Raw genomic sequence first — 19391 nt, 5'->3', positions numbered from 1 at the left:
CCCCTACATAACAGTGAGGCGGGAGCGAGGAAAGGGGAAGACCGAGCGAGCGAGCGGCGTGTCATTGCGAGCGGGAGTAAAATAATAAAACCGTTGAAACCCACCACCCTGGTGTCAGTGCCTGTGTCCGGAGCCGTACTAACCCACACCGTACACCTAGGCTCAGTGAGACAAAAGCCTTGGTTAACAAACAAGGGCTGTTATGTCATAGTGGGAAATGTAGGATTCAGCCTTGTTGTTCTGGGCCTGCTTTCCTGAATATTGACCATACTTTTATCTTTTGTTTCTTGGGAGCCTTATTCCTTGAGGAACCATTTCAGTTCAGGATAATACACTTTGCAATTTGGCACCTGAAGCCCAAGCAGTAATTGACAAGTCTAATTTGCATTTGAACCATTTTCTCAAGCAAATTCAAAGTCTCTTTTTAATATAATTAGTCTTTATTCCCAATGGGAATAGCAAATGAAAGTCACGCTGCATTTGAACACGTGTATCATGCATGCGTGTTCATATATGACACAGTTTGGACTTCTTTCGATAGGGTTAAATACCTTATGGTGCTGGCGGGGAAACCTCCTCCATCACCATCTGTTACGCGTAGGCCGCTGCCAAAGACCGGGGAGGATTGCAGCGCCGCGTTCGCTCTGCCGAGAAGGTCATTGGCTGCAATCTGCCGTCCCTCCGCCACCCCGGGACCCCGAGGAGGGGCAAGAGAGATGGAGGCCGACCCCTCTCACCCCGGACACAAACTGTTCCATCACTTCCCTCTGGCAGGAGCCACAAAAAACAGCTTCTTCCCAGCTGCAGTCAGGGTCCCCACTGGTTGGAAACATTTCCACTATGAAAGCATAGCGTGGAAAGAAAGACACAGCGGCTCCAGTTTCTTTATATATGCAGTTGACATTTATAGAGCTAATATAAAACCACTGTATGGTACAGACCATTTATAAAAACTAAACTGTAACGACATCAAGATAAATAGTTCAGATTCCTGATCAGTAAAAAACATATTGGTCCCCTTCCGGCGTCACAGACGAGGCAGAGAGTGACTGCTGATAGTGTTGGAAGATAAATGAACGTTTTATTGCTTTCACGACTGCATGCTTCCTCTGGCAGACTTTTACAGAAGGGACATATATCCCAGACAAATAAATTAACTCTTCGGTTCAACACCCAGTGTATCCAACACCCCTCCTGCTGTTGAAGACCTCGGCCATTATAAAGGAGTCTATGAGAATGTTACGTGCCTTGTTTTATTGTCCCATGACCTCTAACTGCGGTTTTGGAGGCTTTTTAGGAATACAACCATGGGGAATAATTGGGAATTTACACCAGGGATTTTCATTTCCCCAGAAAAAAAGGAAGGTAAACCTACCTAAGCCCTAGGAGAAATATTCCTCAAATTCATTTGGATGCCCAACGAGTGCAAAAGTGACCTAAAGTGATCCTGCTGTCCTGCTTCAATAGATTAGGTCTAATATCGATACTGATTGGACACACACTTAAAGAGGTTGGGAATTTGTCCTTGTTCAACCTGTAATATAAACAAGGATTAAGTTTAGAACGTACAATGCTGCTAACTCCCTGCTTTTGAACATGAATGTATGCAATTAAAGATCAGTCACAACAGAGAGAAAACAAATTCGAGGTCAAGTGGTGAACAAATGTAGCCGGCAAACCGCTAACGTGCTAGCCAGCGGGGAACATGCTAACTCTTGCCAATCCTGTTCGTGACATGCTGTTTACTCCACCATGACATGTCATTATCAAGAATCAACAGCAATTCATTCAACAAATAGATATTGAAAAACAAGGAGGTGAAAAACAAGGTTTCCAACGGTACATTTTTTCCGCAAGCTAGTTGCTAACGAGCTAACGGGTAAGACCAATAAGGTGACGCAATGTATGGTTCCAGTCTACTGTCAACTTCCTGTCCCTCTTCTGGGGAGGATGTAAACTCCAGTAGAGCAGAGTACAAGTGGAATAGTGACATATCAGGTTCTGAGTCTTCTAGTTCAGATTACATTGGAACCGTTTGAAAGTGTGAGCGGGCCTTTAGTGGTGCGTATCCCCTTCCCCCCTATCAGCAATCTCTTTACAAGGATTTTGTACATTTTACGGCTAAAAAAACCCCCACTGTTATATTAGGGAACACACTGCATCATCAAAATCTTCTTCTTGTTTGGACCTTTGCAGCACTTTGCAACAACAATGGTCCACACCCCCCACTTTACTACACTGTGGAAGGATCAGGCTTAATGCCCTTAGGTGAGAATACAAGTGGCGCACACTTAGGCCGGCCGCTCCCTCTTTCCTTCATCAGGGTGTTGTTCCCTTTCCCTCGTGTTAAAACCATCTCCGTGAGGAGCTGTGAGTGGGAGCAAGTCGACAACAAGGTTCTGTTGTTTTATGGGCTTCTATGGTTCTGCAGTAGAGCTGCAAAAAAAAAAAAAAACAGTTCAAGCTTCACTGATATTGTTGACGTCTGAGTTGTTGCACAGCTTTTCTGTTCTGATGAAGATTAGTTTGACTATTATTAGTGTTATACTATAAATACAATTCATTACAATAATGTTTGGAAAGGGGAAATGTGACTAAGCAGCATTTCAAGTAAATTGTGAAAAAAAAACGTACAGAAGCATTACTTGCAGTACTCCACCTTGTTTTTTCTTTGTCGTCCTCCACATGTCTCCGACAACACACACACAACCTGCGCCGCACACTTAACCCTGACAGTCGTGCTAGTATAAATCATTAAGTTGTCACTTTGCAGGTTGGGTCGGGTTCGGGTGGCTGAATAACACTTATTAGTGCGGGTTGGGCAGATCGGCTTTCACACCGGGTCAGGTGGGTGCGTGTAAGAAAAAAACCTTTGTGTCACTGTTTCCATCTCGAGGGATCCAAACGTTTGTGTAAATCCTGAGCATTGTTGAATCCAAAAAGTCAACATTTATTTTGAAAAAAGGCCCAAATTCACATCATGTCTATGTTACAAAATATTCTTCCATCTGTATTTGTTGGAGTTTAGTCATTCCAAAACCCTGCAGTCAGAAAACACTTTTGTCTCCCACTTATATACAAAGGGAGATGCTAAATATACTTATATTAAATGGGTGTCCTGCAGTAATTTAACAGAACCATAAATTACATTTATAAAGCTAATGAAGATGAAGGTGATGAGGTAATGAAATGTGGTGACAGACGGAAACGCTGAATGTTTATTGATTTATATTCAGTTCAGCCCTGACTGCCCCTTACTGCTGGATGTATTCTGTGTGAATGCCGTCCCAAAGCAAGCATACAGCCATGACTTCATAAAGGACTCAACACAAATACAGCCACCGGGGGGGAAGGTCAGGAGATCTGCTGCTGTAATTCTATCCAACAACGAGACTAAATGTGGTGCAGTGTGCACCCAGCATCAGTTGGGACATTTTAAATACATGTGAAATAGAGGTTGATTATCCAATATTAGGGAGAAATTCCTAAAAATCCGTACTGTGATGAAGCAACACTTTCAAGCTCATTTTCTTCACAGCTGACAGCCATGAGGAAGGTATTAACACTGTGGATGTGGATGCGGGCTTGAGGCTATAGTGAGAACAGTAGCACGGTTCAGACGGGACAGGTGTAACACAGGTGTAATGCTTGTAATGATACGAGGTAACAATGGATGTGGGGCCTCTGCTTGAGTGGTTTGGTGGAAGTTCATGTCCGTCACACGCCTGCTGCGTTTGATCTCCTTGCTCATCGGTAAATGCGAGGACGCCCAAACGTTTGCGTGTCTTAGTGGCCTTGTGGAAGGATTGCGGTTGCTGGGTAGAAACTTTATCACATCACCTGTTTATGTTTCAACTCCAGATGAACAATTGTCTGGTTTCTCTCAATAGCTTTTTTTGACAAAGGTTGCTTGTTTTTTTTAATGCTAATTACATTATTGATCATGAACAATTCAATCCAACGCTGACACGTGTCCGTTCAGAGATAAAAGTGGCGTTGACCTTTTGATCCTGCGGGTAAAAAATCTCCCATAATGTCGGAGCGGTCCTTTAAGAACTGGACAGCTGGTTGAAGACGGGCGCCTTCTGTTGCGAAATGTTTTCAACTTCTTTCATGTAACTGCCGTGAAAGAGTATATCCTGCATCGCTTCACGGCCTTGTGTGTGTGTGTGTGTGTGTGTGTGTGTGTGTGTGTGTGTGTGTGTCATGGTATCTGGAGCTGCAGATCCTCCTCCTCCTCGTCCATGTCGCTGGTCGGAACGTCCGGGTTTTCTGGGCTGAAACGAGCCAATCGCATCTTCCCGAAGAGACCGGGACTTTGCTGCTGCCGCCGCAGTCTGAGAGGGAGAGAGAGAGAGAGAGAGAGAGAGAGAGAGAGAGAGAGAGAGAGAGAGAGAGAGAGAGAGAGAGAGAGAGATGTAAAATAGTCATAATAGCTTAAAGATGTTACTAAAAGGTGAAGTGTTACAGATTGGCCGTTCCATAGACACATCTTTTCCACATCAACTGCCTAGAAAAGCAGGGACTTTATCGGATTTGTCCCCATTGACTTCCCTTCCAGACGACCCGGCACTGAATTCGAAAAACAGTCACATCCGATTCCACAACTATAAAATGTATTCTGTTAGCGGCTCTGACTGGACTTGTGTCTTATTGTATCCTTGACTGATTGCAGCTACCACTTGTACAATGGGGATTGGAGGGGTTCTGTTGATTCTTCTGTCACTGGGGGATACACACTGATGGCATTGTGGTTTGTCAGCAACGTCACAACAAGCTGCAGAACGCACGCCGGTGGTTTTCTGGTTGCACATTGATCCTCAGCACGCTTGTATCCAGAAAGAACAACAACAAAAAAAAGAGGAAAATTTTACCATTGCTGTCGTCGCTTTATTCAAACCTGCAACTTGACGCACTCAAGGTGTGTGTGAGACAGTCTTTGATTTACACAACGTGCGTTGCCCTTGAAGGCATGTAACATAGCGAAGGCAGGATGAATGGACGGCATCTAGAGGAGATGTGTCCTTGTACTGAGCCGCTGGAAGTTACTGTGATAAAAGGCTGGGATTGGATTTTGGGGCGGTGGTTATGTCGGGTCGGCGCTGCCTTTGTCAAGGCTGAAAGGACTGATAGAGTTTGGTCCGGACTACTGAGCCTCCGTGTTATTGTGTCCTTTGAGTGTGTCCGTTCCACACAACAGGATTGGTCGAGGCTATGGACGTGCACGTGAGTTGGTGTTGGTTGGCTGTGTGAGGCGGCTGCGCATTGTGTAACACTAACGTCACCACTCAACTCAAGTCTTTGATCTGATGATGACGCTGCCAGATTTCAAGTTATTACGGTTCTGCCTTTGGTGACAGTTTGTTGATTTCTTGGCAAGCTTAAAAACGTGCATTGCTCCATCCCTGGAGCCCTAAAGTCATCAAGGGAGAACAGAGGTATGGCAGACTTGAAGGGGACAATCCATTGGTACAAGGGCACAGAATCTGTGTTGAATCCAGCATTAGAGGTTAACATCATATAAACAGCTGACATGAGGCAGAGTAACTGACATCTTTGGTATCTCTGGGTTTGTCTGTGCTGAGGACAAAATAGAAATACAAGAGAATATTCGATCTACCTGCCACAGCTTACTTCAATGAGCCACAAAATGAAAAAAATAAAAGACGTCATTTCAGCGGTGCGCCCTTCCAATTGATTTGAAAAGGCAATAACTATTGATTTTGTTTCCAAGATGCGAGCTAGCTCTATTATGCAACAGACCGTGAAGATCTTGATTCGACTCAGCGTCAATTTTTTTGTCTTGTTGCCCTCGTTTTTTTTTCCGAACACACAAATCGTCTGGGTGGTTTGAGGCAAGCCAAACAAAGCGAGTGGGAACCGCGTGGAGACGAGATAACTCGAAGATATCGTTGTTTTGGATAGTCTCGATATCTCCCTCTGGTCTGCTGCCTCGTTCTAAATAGACCAAAAATGCACTCATTCACTCAACATTCATCTCTGATTAATAGCACTATATGTAAATTCTCCAAACTAGTTGAAACACTTGTCGTTGACTAGTATAAGTTTAGTGTAATTACCTCTATCTTGACCTCTTGGCAACCAACATTTTACCATTAGTGCTTGTTCTGTTTTCTGTGTCGTCACATTAGACTTTCAGATGTGCCTCGTAGTCTTTAAAGTGGGACAAAAGGTCATGAACAGAAACAAATATCGAGGATTCAGAATGTTCTGCTGGGTTTCCTCCTATCTGTCCTTCCCCACAGCACCTTTTGATCTTCTCACCTTATTCCCCCTATAATCTCTCAGCCTCGCTCTCTTTCAGCCTACTGTTACTCAGATATCTGTCAGTCAGCAGGTCCGGGTCAGAGCAACTGGTGGATAAAGCAATCGCAGTAACATTTGGACCACAACAACAGCCCAGCCACTAAAAGCTTTTCTATTGAGCCACAAACACTCAGCGAAGCGACGCACACATGACTATCGCAAAAGAAAGAAAGAAAGATAGGAGGAAAGAAAGAAGAGAGAGAGGGAACAATAGAGAGTCAGCAGCCCGCCATCCGTTTGTTTCCAGCTGGGTTGTGGTCACTCTGTCCATGAGCAATTAGGACGATCAGCGTCTTTTTCCAAGAAAAATGATCTGCAGATTCCAACCGTTGATAAAAATGCAATGTGTGTGTGTGTGTGTGTGTGTGTGGACTTTGTGCTTACCAAACTGTTTAAGTGCTCCCCACAGGGACTCACTGCGTGTGTCTGCTTGGGCTCAATCAGAGCAGCATTTGATAGGGTGTGATGGTCATTTCAGTAGAATCCCCCCCTATATGAGTCGATTTGAGAAATCCATGCGGCTAATTATATTCAAGTTAAGTTTTTGTGAACTTTGAATGTCTTCACAGTGCTTGAAGGTCATGGAGAGCTGGATTCCATAGCAGAGGTCAATATAGCTTATTAGCTGTGAGGAGATCTCCACTTTTATCAAACGTCCTGTTTTATGATCCGCAGACAAAAGACACGCAACGCACAAATCAAACATGGCAACGGTGGACATGGCGATACACACAACCAAGTGTCTCTTTAAACTCTGCTGTAGGAAGGGGGAGGGGGTATAATAACATAATATCATGGTAGGCGTTTCTACAGAATCCCTCCCAGAAAGTACCTGTACTTTGAGAAACTAGTACCCTAGTTTTTGTGTTGAAAGGTCTACAGTCAATGACACAACTATAGTTTATAGTCCGGCCTATTTGTGAGTCAATGTCCCTTGAACTGGTCCCTAAGGTACTTGCTTCCCCTCCTCCTGCTTCCTAGTCCCTGAGGAAAGTTCTTGCAAGTGAGAAGGGGCTTAGGATACACACACACACACACACACACACACACACTGAATGACACCTCACACACAGGCTGTCATACACAAATACACTTCCCCCTGTATGCTAACATGTGTCAGGGGCACATGGTGTGAAACATGCTGACAGGACAAGGTGACGTAGTGAGCAGAGTCATCCATCAACATGAAGGGAACACACACACACACACACACACACACACACACACACACACACCGTAGCCGAGCAGTCTCTTAAATTACACCCTCTGAAAGAACACACACAGATTTGTGTCAGTTCCTGAATTCGTTACCATGCCGACAGGTCAGTCAATTCTCCACAGAGCAAAGCAACGCAACAGAGCTCCCTGTTACTACGGTAACCCGCAACTGGGAGCCCTGCGATAGGCTGTCGGGGTGGTGGGAGAGGAGGGAGGGGGGGGGGGGGGGGGGCGTGGAGAAAATGGAGAGAATGCAGAGGGAGCGGCAAAGAGCAAGAAGCTGAAGACTGTGCAAAGCTGATAGAGTGTGAGAGCTAAACTGAACACACACACACACACGCAGATCTGACAAATTGAATCTGTATAGTAAGCGAAGGGAGTGCTGAGGCTCACAGGGAGCCTGACAGCTACGTGTGGGCCATCAGCATCATGTCACACACACACACAGACACCTGAACATGGGGTGTTTTGAGTAAGTGTCTTCGTGGTTGTCTCGGCAAGTTTGGGAGTGTGAGTGCTGCTGCTCGACGTGGCACCACTCATGCTGGGTGAACAAATACGCCAAGATATTCCAGCGCCTTTGTGGATGGTGATGGCAAGATACTGGTGTAGAATAGTGGAACTCAAGTGAGCCATCCAGGTGAAGGTAGCAGCAGAAACATGAACTATCTTCTTACCACACAGCAAATATCCCATTAGCCAGATAACACTTTAGTTTGAATCTTAACTGATGTCTCTGGCACTGAGCAGGAGCAACATGGATGGCCATTTGAAAACCAGGCTGTCCGTGCGTGGCGTTACACTGACACACTACAGCCAGGCATTGTCTATGCACCGCATTCCCCCGTTCCTCCCTACAACCAAGTGGTGCCAACGGACAGCGTGGAGTGACACCAGATGGGACTCCACGTGCTACTCTGCTGTAAAGTATCCACATGTTGCACACAAACTGATCATCAAAGGCTCTCGTGAAGAAGACCAGTGTGAAGAGATACTTGGCGCATCCACCTGAAATCTGTTCTGCGTGTGTGTGTGTGTGTGTGTGTGTGTGTGTGTGTGTGTGTGTGTGTGTGTGCGTGTCTTACCTTGACTGTAAGTGTTCCAATTGTACCTGCAGGTTCTCAGTCTGCTCCACCTGCTCATCCAGGGACCTCTGCAGCTTCCTGGTCTGGTTGTGGGACTCATCCAGCTGGACACACAGTAACACACCTATTTGTAACGGGCAATCTCACACGCGTGTCTCACTAAAGGATTGAGGTCGGGGGGGGTTCGGGGTCATCCGAAGGGTATTCATTGCATGTGAGACTATACACTTTGGAATGCATGCTGTTTTATTACAGAAGATGAATACAATACTGGCAATCAGCTGGATCGGGCTACTTCCTGTTTACTTGTTCCCTTGTGTTGGTTGGTTGGAATGACTGGTGGGGGTTTGGGTTGGTGGAATAGTCCGAACCCTTTTGAAACAAGGAATACATACAGTACACGTGGCCCTACCTCGTCCTCTGCTTGTCCCAACTCCTTCTTGAGCTCCTCCACCCTCAGTCGCAGCTTCTTGACCTCGGCCTCGTGGCTCTCCACCCGCCGGTTGGCGTGGGCGAGCTCCACCGTCTTCTCCTGGAACTGCTTCTTCAGCTTAGCGTGAACGTGGCGAAGGTCGGCGAGCTCCTGGGGACGGAGGACACACGGACGGCGAGGGCCACTTGAGCGACTCGCGGATCCAAAGCAGAGCTCATTCTGGACCCCCGGCTCATTTACGACTACGAAAATATTGACAATGGTCACTTTAGATGTGTAGTCAAAAATGTAGTGTACGTAGCATGCTAACTTAAATAAAACGATTCAATGAAAAGATTAGGAGGGCCAAATGTACATTTTGGGTTTATTAGTTCCTAGGATGAGCTGGTGGAGGTCTGCCCTGGCACAGCTAATGGCCTCATTAATAATGCACGGTTGTCACTCTATGTACTCGGCTCGGTAACGACCCCCCCCCCCCCCCCCCCCCAGACGGGAGAGGTATATGATTTAGAGAATAGAGAAATATCTACAGGAACAATAAAACCCTTAGCCTTTAAGACAGAGTGCCTCTCGCTTATTTATTTATTCATCGATATCTGTATCTGATCCACCATTTTGCTTTTATTACCTCATAAAGATTTGATGCTTCTGGACATCAACACAGAATGAGCTTCAACTTCTGGAGTTTTTTTTTTCTGTTGTTGTTGGACTTGATTAGAAAAACAAACTGGTGCTCTGTGTGTTCAAATAATTACAAATTCCTTTAAACACAGACCCCCCCCCCCCTCCCCCGTTTGCATATTCCGGTGATAATTAAGGCAGAGTGAATGCAACAAAACACTGTAACCCTAGAGCCAGATCAAACAAAGAGAGCGGCAGTGATGCAGAGGGGAATAATTAAAGGGGGGGGGGGGGGGGGTCTCGAGACTGTGATGAGAGGATGAGGAGACAGATGAGGAGAAGTGTGGGGGGAGGGGGGGGGGAGTAATTGGAAGGGTGGTATTTCATAGGATAATAAAAAGTGAGGCTGAGAACAAAGAGGAGAGACACAAAGAAGCAGATTACGTGACACGTTGCGCTTTGGCCAAATGCATAAAAAGAGACAAGTCAGGCATTTTTTCTCTTATTGTCAAAAATACCATGTTAAGCCGTCTTCTAAATTATTACTTTCCTAAAACAGCAAGTCACTGTAGTTGTTAAAAAGGAAGAATGCGTGCTTATGTGAGGGACTATTTTAGCGGTGGATGAATACATATTTGGTGCAGTGAGAGGATTTTTATTCAGAATATCCACCACCTTTTCTTTTAAAAGAATAGGTCATCATTTTATGGAATATTTTTCATAGTCAACTCAATATCTAAGCAGATACATTATTAATACAAAATAGTGTCAAAATGATAATAAAAAAGAAATTGAATTACAAATACAATTATGTAAATACAGTAAGAGTAAAGACAGTAAGATTTCTTATTGTAGTGTTCACAATGTGACAAATAGGCCATCTTTTGGATTGGAATGCATCCCTTGCTGAGTGATAGTTGTGCAAACACCTTCGCCTCAAACCCATCTTCTGTGGTGACGACGTACAGAAGAGAAAGGAGATGCATCGTGGTATCGCTAGTAAAAACATCCCCTTTCTGTACTTTACTGCATCAACAAGTTCCCTGTAGACCCCCCCCCCCTCTCGTTGACAAACACCACTTCACAAATGAGCACCTTTCCTGAGAAATGGGACACCCATAAAAAGGCTGCCCACCATGATTTATTTGCCAGTTAGCCAAATAAAAAAACATGTTGATCAATGAGAGTTGTGTGTGCTGTGCTCGGCCCGTGACCAGCAGGGTCCCTACGTTTTGGGGCAGGAACGTCTATATTTGCGCAGTTTCATCATTTCAAACACCATCTAATGAATGTGTGACATGTCGGGGGGGGGGGGGGTGGGAGGAGGGTGAGAGGCCCGACTCTGTTACATGAAACATTACTGAATGATCTGTGAGCGTGAAAATGGTCCTTCATGCCCTGCACATGTACATGTGTGTGTGTGTGTGTTTATACTCTATTATGGGTTTAGTTATTTGTACCAAATTTGTGTGTCTGTGTGCTCACACACAAAAGCACAATTATGTGTGTGTTACTGTACGTGTGTGTGTGTGTGTGTGTGTGTGTTACACCACACTGCCTGTTAAATGTTTCTCCTTGACTGGAGAGACCCTGAAGTCTGCTGCTACATCTGTTCCTCTAAAACAAAAAGATACAAATAAAACCGCAGGCTCCTGCATGGATATATAACCATAACGCTTTTATTGACTCGAAAAACCAGAACCTGATGTAGAAATAAGTTACTGACATTAGTTATTCCTGCACTTGGTACATAACTGCGCCTCATTAACGACACACTAGCATATTCCTGCACACACACAGACCATCTCCCTTCCCCCCTCTGCCATTCTGAATATAGCATTTATTTAGACAGTCTCTTCTAGCACACACACACACACACACACACACACACACACACACACACACACGGGGAATAGCCCAATTCTGTTTGAAATCAGGGCGGCCCGAGGAGGATACAGTGGGGGAGGGACTCGAGGGGATTGCACCACCCTGATTGGTCAGAGAGGTTCAACTCAATAAATGTCAAGGAAGACAATGTCAGCAGATAAGACAGAAAAGAGGAGAGATTAGAGGTGGGATTGTAAGCAAGATGAATATGGAAACAATCCTCATATACCCAGTATGAGAGCACATACAGTAAATGACTGCATAGTAAACCCATGTTTGTGTTTTTGAGGATCTGGGTCAGCATTTAGTTCCTCTCTGCATTCTTTAGGTTTTCTGACAGAAATGACTGAATGCTGATGATAACTAACATCTGTGCAGCAACCTCATTTTAAAAGGACACCCAAGGTGGCAGAGAGTTCGTACCCATGAGCACCCCGGAATATGACAACATGAATACTGTGTCTCCTACTTCAACCCCCCCCCCCTCCCCCCAGTCCTAGAGGTTATTCTCACCTGGCTTTTTTCATGCCATTACTTCTGTCCCTTTCTGGATTTTTTTGTCCCTCTTCATCTCCAATTCTCTCCTTTTGGATTTTGCCTTCCTCACCGTACTCCAGCCCCCCCAACCTCTTAAATCACCCGCTGCTTCCTGCTCAAACGTAACATCTGGAATAACGACCCTCTCTCTCTCCACTCGAAAGGTCAGAGTTGAGATGTGTGCGCTTGCTAGCTGCAGCGTTAGATAAACCTGAGAGCTTCATAAATAACCCTGGTAATGGAGGCCCTTACGTTGACCAACACACACACACACACACACACACACACACACACACACACACACCTGCTGGTGCACGGCCTCGCCACGCATCCAGCTGCAGATAGCGCCGTATAGGAAGGAACCCCAGAAAAAAGACGGACAAGTTAAAGTGTGACTTAAACATTGCAGTGTAACGTGGTTACCAAATGTGTAAACAGCCTTAATGGCAGACCCACTTATTTATGAAGCCCTAACCTACGGGTGTTTAGATGCGACAAATAATGCATTTTTGTGGCGGGTGAAATATTTACAGGTCATAGTACAGGAATGACAAAAAAATAGATAAAACGATCCAATCAAAGTGTGAGTAGTGACCGACCCTCGCGTGGCTCGCAGTTATCAGCTGTGGTGCTCGCTACCAGGTGGAGGTGGAATGGTTCCCACGGAGAGGCAGTCGCCTTGTGGGGCGCAAAACAAACGGATTTGTGGCGTTGTTTGTTGGTTGATGGTCCCGGGTCGCTTTGAGCAGTTCCTCTGGCTGGCGGCAGGTCATTAAAATGAATGCAGTTTTCGCTCTTTTTGTTCTCGACGCTCAATCGATCCTTTGAAATGTTCACAGCTATTGCAAGTTCCCTTTTGTCAAATAAAAAACGGGGCTTGGTAGATTTGTGCGAATGAAAAACTGTCACAAGGTCGTTTCAGCTGTGTTCTGAGTAATATTTCATTCGCTTTTTGTTCTGGAGTACATTATCTCCCTTGGGACAAGTGATCGGCAGGACAGATAATGACCGATTTTCTTGCTCCGTAGTCGTCCAAAGGAAATATAGCTCCCATTTTTCACAACCAAGAAATCATCCGGACATTCTCACCCTGGAATGACATTTCTTTGATCAGGAGAAAACTCAACTCTCGCTCAGCAACACGCTTAATAATTCCATCCGTGTTTCTCATCATGGACCAAATCCGATGTGAAAGAAGTTTAACTAAAATGACCAAACCATTGTTTTCGTTTGACCCAATTGAGTTTTGATTTGCAGAAGAACAAAAATGACCAAGTGGGACTAACGAGAGACGAGGACTAACCCTAAAACAGAATGAACACTGCTTTGCCTCCAAAACATGCTCCTGCCACACAATGTGGGGGGTGCTTTTGCCAATGTCATATATCAGACAAGACCTGAGCTTTCTCACACACACACACACACACACACACACACACACACACACACACACACACACACACACACATTTCATCGACCAGCAGCCTATACCATTGGTCAAACACAAACAATGTCCACACAACCTATACATTTCTGCACCCTCACCTCCTATGGCTCTGTGTTTTGCCGTGTGTGTCTGTGTGTGTTTGTGCGTTGCGGTGTGACAGTGAACATCAATCTGTGCGGTGGAAGTGATGTCCAAAGCCCAGGCTGAGGTTGAAGATGATTCTGCTATCAATCAACCTGTGTGTGTGTGTGTGTGTGTGTGTGTGTGTGTGTGTGTCCAGTGTCTTAATCCTTGCCCTGTTTCTCCTTCTGTGTCCAGATCAATACTGTGGTTTCAACACAATACACATAACACAATCAATCAAACTCTCACACACGGGAAGTGTTGGGGCAATGCATATAGTGTGTGCATTGGTGTAGGAATATTACAAATGGAGCGTTATCATGATGCAAAACAACAGCAGAACATATGAGAACGATGACAGATAATGACCCTGGTTACTGGTGGATAAAGAGGAGGACCGTCCCGCTCACCTTGTTCCTCTCAAACAGCTCGCTCTGGATGGCCTTGAGGTCGGTGTCGAGCGCCGAGGCGGCCTGCCGCCGCTTCTTGGACAGTTGGTCCTCCAGGTCCTCGGCCTGAGCCCTCAGCTTCTTGTTGTCCCTCTCCAGGGCCAGCTTCTCCGTCTCCAGGCGCTCCCTGCGCCCCCACTCTGCCGCGTTCTCCACCTGCAGCCTCTCCATCTGACCGGAGAGACACAAGCCGCTTTCTCTACTTCGGGCATTCCACAGTGCACTCAGTGTGTGGTTTAAGATGGTTGGAGTCACCCCTCCACACCCCCCGACCCTCATCCCGCCACTTTTCTCCTCACCTCAGCTCGCAGCTCAGCCAGTTTCTTGTCCATGCTGGTCCGGGCTCCCAGTTCGTCCTCCAGGTCTTCAGATATGCGGCCCAGTTCGTCCTGATGCATTTCCCTCAGCAGGTTCAGCTACATGTTACAAGGCAGGGTAGTGGGGGGGCACACATGTCATGTATTGGTCCAGTATGGGAGGGAAAGCCCGCAGATAGAAGGTTGCAATATACGTCAGTCTTGTGCATGAGTCCTGGTCGAAGGCTCGGTCAGTATGTGAAAACATCATGGAAACCTTTTCCTCCACCTTTTGCTTCATCCGGCCGGTTTGTTATTGTGTCATGTGACTTGTTGGAGAGAGGAGTGCTGGGGTTTTCAGAGTTGGTTGTTTAATATTGGGCCGATTCCGATCGTTTGGGTGCTACGCGAGACATCAGAAACAGACTTTACTGAACTGACTTGATCAAGATTTAGGTAAAGGCCCAAAGCTGTTATTTCTCAGTAGGGTTCTTTCCATGAGATGGTCACACAATCAGACCCGTCAGTGACTTTAATACTGGGTCTGTTCCCATTTATTTTACTTAGAGGAATACAAATAATAATAATAACATAATTAATAAGGTCAAGGATGAAAAATGCCCCTTAATTTGTTCAACAGAACGCCTGGGAGACCATTCAAATCTATAAGTATTAAGCCAGCTTTAAACCTCCTCTTGACTTCCAAAGCAGCGACTCTACAATGACGGCCGAGTACTAGAATAAAGCAGTGAAGAACCACGCCATTATTCTCTAAGCACATTGCACGCTGCTTAATTCACAGGGTTGAAACTCGTCATGTCCTCACATTAATGCAAGCTTGGTCCCAGGCAGTATGATTCTTTTGTAATCTATTGATTTGAGTGTATACAAATCCCTTTTTTCACCTTTTCTTCCCGAGTTATGTGTCTCTTTACCTCAGCCAAAAGCACTTTAATCTAGTCACTAGGAAACTAAAGATTGAACCCTTTCACACTGCATGTTCATGCTACCAATGGCAACAGTGGGGCTCATTCAACATCTCTGCAATAGCTTTCCTTCAAACTCTGCAGCACCATCCAACCTGTAGTCAGGCAGGAGAGACGTTCCTGTTCCCTTTCTGGAGCCAAACCTCCCCTGTGATCTTGAGGTGGACAACAAGCGTGCAGATAAGGCTGACCCGGCCTCCGTTGCCGTCCCTTTTCCTCCCTCCTTGTCCTTATCTTATCTCTGTCCGTGTCACACCCACCTTCCGGCACTTCATCGTAGCCCGCTTTCACCTCCATCTCTTCTAACCCCCGGTTATCTTTGTGAACAACAACCGTTACCCCGTCTCTACATCCCTCACGTGTCTAGGCCCACACGCACCCTCCTTTTCGTTCCTTTTTGCCGCTATCAAATGGTGATCAAACTGGGAGTGAGTCACTCCATGCGACCTGTGCCGCCCGCCCCCCCTTGAGCGAAGCTCAAGAACACTGACTGACTTCTGGCGTCATCAAGGCGCTGGCGCCACCTGGTGTTCAGCACGCAACAAATGTGTGCGTCGACGAGAGGTGTGAGACACTGCGAGAGTCAGCACATCATTTTGTGCAAACGCATCTAAGGCCCAAAATATGAAAGGTAACAGCATCCAGTAGCGTTCCACACACCCTGATGGCCCTTTGGTCCAGCCATAAAAACCCACCCTCTGTCCGCAGCCGGGGGGACGGGATGGCTCAGGAGGGAAAACGTACCGCTGACTCTGAAAAAAAGTTCAGCCCAATATTTAATGCCACGCGGGACCTCGTGCAAGAACTTTTTTTTTTACTTTCTCTCACTTTGTAAAAGAAGATGAAACAAGCGTATTGCAAGCGGTTGTAAGTGAGCATCATCGCCGTCCAATAACAACACATCAAAATATGTCCCATATATTGGAGTCCTGCCTAAAGCAAAGTCTGTCATTTCTAACAGAGTGAGCAGCAGAAATAAAGGACCCTACGAGAGACAAGGAAGGTGGAGAAATAATGAGTGCTGTAGAAATAAGGGACCTGATAAAGACGAGGAAGGCGGAGAAATAATGAGTATGCTGCATTTATCCTGATGTTCCACCTGACTGGAATAAATTAGGGCAATAAATGATTGCAATGAGTGCAATTGATATTGTGGCATTGTAAAGTGGCATGAAAAGCCAATTTAAATCAATGATGAATAGTCATATTGTGAGGAAATTCTGAATTATATTGGAATTACAATTGCAGAGGCCATCCAAACTGCAAATATCAAACTCAAAACTACTTAAAAGTAATGAAATGAGTGAAAATCCTCAGCTTGGATAACAGCACACCACTTGAAATGTCCAAATACAGAAAAGAGTAATTATAACATTGGTTTTGGTTCTCCCGAATCCAGAGACTTAGGAATGGATCTTTAAAAGGTGCGGCATCTTCACTGGTCCTGGGGAGAACTATGCACATCTGGAAGAACTCCTTGTGTGCTGAATCTTGGCGCCCTCAGACGTGCACTAAGAAGCCCTCTGCGTTAAATGAGCTTTGGTTTGTTTAAGAAAACGCGTTCCAAATCTCAGAGACCACTAAAGTCCGGCCAAAACTCAAACAAAGGCCCCACCGTCCAGGTGCCGATGGATGAAAACCGTCTCCCTCCAACAAGGTTTCAGAGCCCTCCAATCGCACACAAACGTCTGAACAAATGCTATGTCGTCATTGTTCGAGCCATCTGCAGCTGTGCCTCAGCACCAAGGAGCTGATGGAGTGAGCCTCCCTCCCCACGAAGGATGCCGAGGTGGTGCACCCCTGTGAGTGGGTTTCACGTCCACTGGGAAGGGGGCGTGGTTGAGACCTCGAAGCGAAGGCCGGCTGCGTGCTGCTACGCTCAGTGACCTCTCGGGGTCGTGGTGGTCTCACCTGTTTAAGGGTCTCCTGTTTGGTCTTGCTGAGCTCCTCGTATTTCAACTTCCACTGAGTGAGTTCGCCCTCCAGCCTCTCAATGCTCTTGCCCAGCGCCTGCTTGTCTCTGGCGGGGGGGGGGGGGGGGGGGGGACAAAGACAACACACACTCAATCACGCAGCTCTCAGGCCAGAGTGGGTTATTATTCAAGTGGGCAAACGTCTTTTTAAAAATACGGCATGCTTCACATTTTTCACGACCTGCTGCACCATCCATCACCTGCTTCCCGAGCCCCCGCCTACCTGTCGGCTCCCACATTTTACACATGACATTGACATTTTAGTGCTTTGTTGGCATTCTCGTGGCCTAGAACGAAGGAAATATTTTTTTTTAAAGTGTAGGGTGTAATTCCTGTCAGCAGGGAAGGCCATTACTGTGACTGAGTGTAGAGTAAGCAGCGGTGGAGCTGCACAGGTCCTTACAGGTTGGTAACACAGCATCAATGTAACAGCAGAGGAAACACTCTCAGTGCAAAGCAACACAGCATGAGGAGCCTCTACGGAGCCACACATGCTTATTCTCAAACAGTGGTGGAGGCATTCTCATTTTAAAGGGGTAGAACGGATATTTCGCAATTGACTGTGTTGACTCCCAAAAAACTGTAAAAAAAGAAAAGAAAAGAGGAATGGTCAAATTGAAGCAGCAGACATGGAGATACCCTGACCTGGCAGCACCGGTTCTGAAGAGGGAAGCTGATGCAAAGTTCAAAAAAGGCACAATGAGAAAACGATTTTGCATCGTGCCTTCTCTGTACCGACCAGCAGGGGCTGGTCGACTCCAGGTTATATAGAAGTCTGAGACAATGACCCTACTTGATTTATTGTCTCAGTAAACATTGTAGACATTGAGTTTATGGTCTCAATCCTTATAGTTTTCATATAACGGTCCACTAAGAGTCCAATGGATCATATAGCAGGGTGTGCTTTAGCCCCTAACAGTACCACTACCTCCGGTCTCCAAATATGCTCCGTTCATCGGACCAGTTTTGCAAAAAAGCAAAGATGGTGACGGCCAAACGGCAGAATAAAAGGCTTGAAAACGGAGGTTTATCAGCCAATGGCTGACGTCACAATGACCACCTCCTCTTCCGATATACAGAAGTCCTACAAAAACACAAACGCTTTTCCCATAATGCCAACAATGAGCCTCTTGGGGCTTGTGGTGGAACATATGTCGGGTAGCTTAATGACGCACAATGACGTTTTGTGGGTTAAATAATAACTGCCACATACAGTAGTTAGTAGCTCAGCATGGATTAAGGTACGTTACATATCTACAGGGAGGGGGGGGGGGGGGGGGTTTGGTCTCTCTTACTCTCTCTCTTTCAGCAGGACCTTCTGGGACTCGTCCAGCCGGAGCTGCAGGGCGTTGAGTTTGCCGGAGTCGTCCTCCGCCGTGCCCATGTCCTCCCACAGCTGCCTGCTGCGCTCCTGCCGGCTCAGCCCGGATGACGAGCGCGGGGTGGACGGGTGAACAGCGCCGCGGCTTTCCCACGCCTCCTGAGGGTCAGCGTCCGGGCCCCTGGAGCGCAGGGCCGAGTCCAGCACCTCACAGTCCTGAGGGAGGGAATGATCTGTGCTTTATGCCGGTTTAACGCTGAAAATCCCACATCAAGGTGAGAGACACAAGCAGGCTAGTTTTAGAGGTGGTTTGATTGGATCCACAAAACATTACTTTAAACCAACACATATTTGTGTTTATTCAGTTTACGAGAAAGAAGAAAGAATCATAACTTTTGACAAATTTCTAATAAAATTTGACAAAATGCTATAAGAAAAAATGTAAAACCGGTTTGTAAATAAAAGAGAAGAGCAGTTGAAGCTGTAGTTATGTGCTAAATATTTGAGAAAGTTACCCATGTTAAAGTATTAAAAGGAAATATGTGCAGGTATAATAGTGCATATGATGAGTGTTGATGTAACGTATAGAGAAAGGGAGAGTAGTGTAGCTGCTGTAAGAAAGCTACAAATCAAAGACACAAAGGGATGAAAACCAAAAGTGCTTTGTCAACCATGATGAAGTATTAAG

At 45.9% G+C, this 19391-nt stretch overlaps 1 protein-coding gene across 1 annotated transcript in view; it reads right to left on the bottom strand.

Annotated features, from left to right (window-relative positions):
* Positions 1–880: 880 nt before the first annotated feature.
* Positions 881–19391, bottom strand: part of ccdc102a (coiled-coil domain containing 102A) — a 43153-nt gene continuing 24642 nt past the window's right edge. Inside the window, exons 4-10 of the mRNA XM_037484066.2 lie at positions 18678–18919; positions 17321–17429; positions 14427–14543; positions 14089–14298; positions 9043–9213; positions 8631–8734; positions 881–4337 (exon numbers count right to left, since the gene is read on the bottom strand). Of these exons, the coding sequence (XP_037339963.2) occupies positions 4205–4337; positions 8631–8734; positions 9043–9213; positions 14089–14298; positions 14427–14543; positions 17321–17429; positions 18678–18919 (1086 nt within the window). The 3' untranslated portion in view covers positions 881–4204. The remainder of the gene's footprint in view (positions 4338–8630; positions 8735–9042; positions 9214–14088; positions 14299–14426; positions 14544–17320; positions 17430–18677; positions 18920–19391) is intronic.

The sequence above is a fragment of the Pungitius pungitius genome, chromosome 4 (assembly GCF_949316345.1).
Source record: "Pungitius pungitius chromosome 4, fPunPun2.1, whole genome shotgun sequence".
Taxonomy (NCBI): Eukaryota; Metazoa; Chordata; class Actinopteri; order Perciformes; family Gasterosteidae; genus Pungitius; species Pungitius pungitius.
The sequence above is the reverse complement of the archived record's forward strand: the minus strand, read 5'-3'. Positions and strand labels throughout refer to the sequence as shown.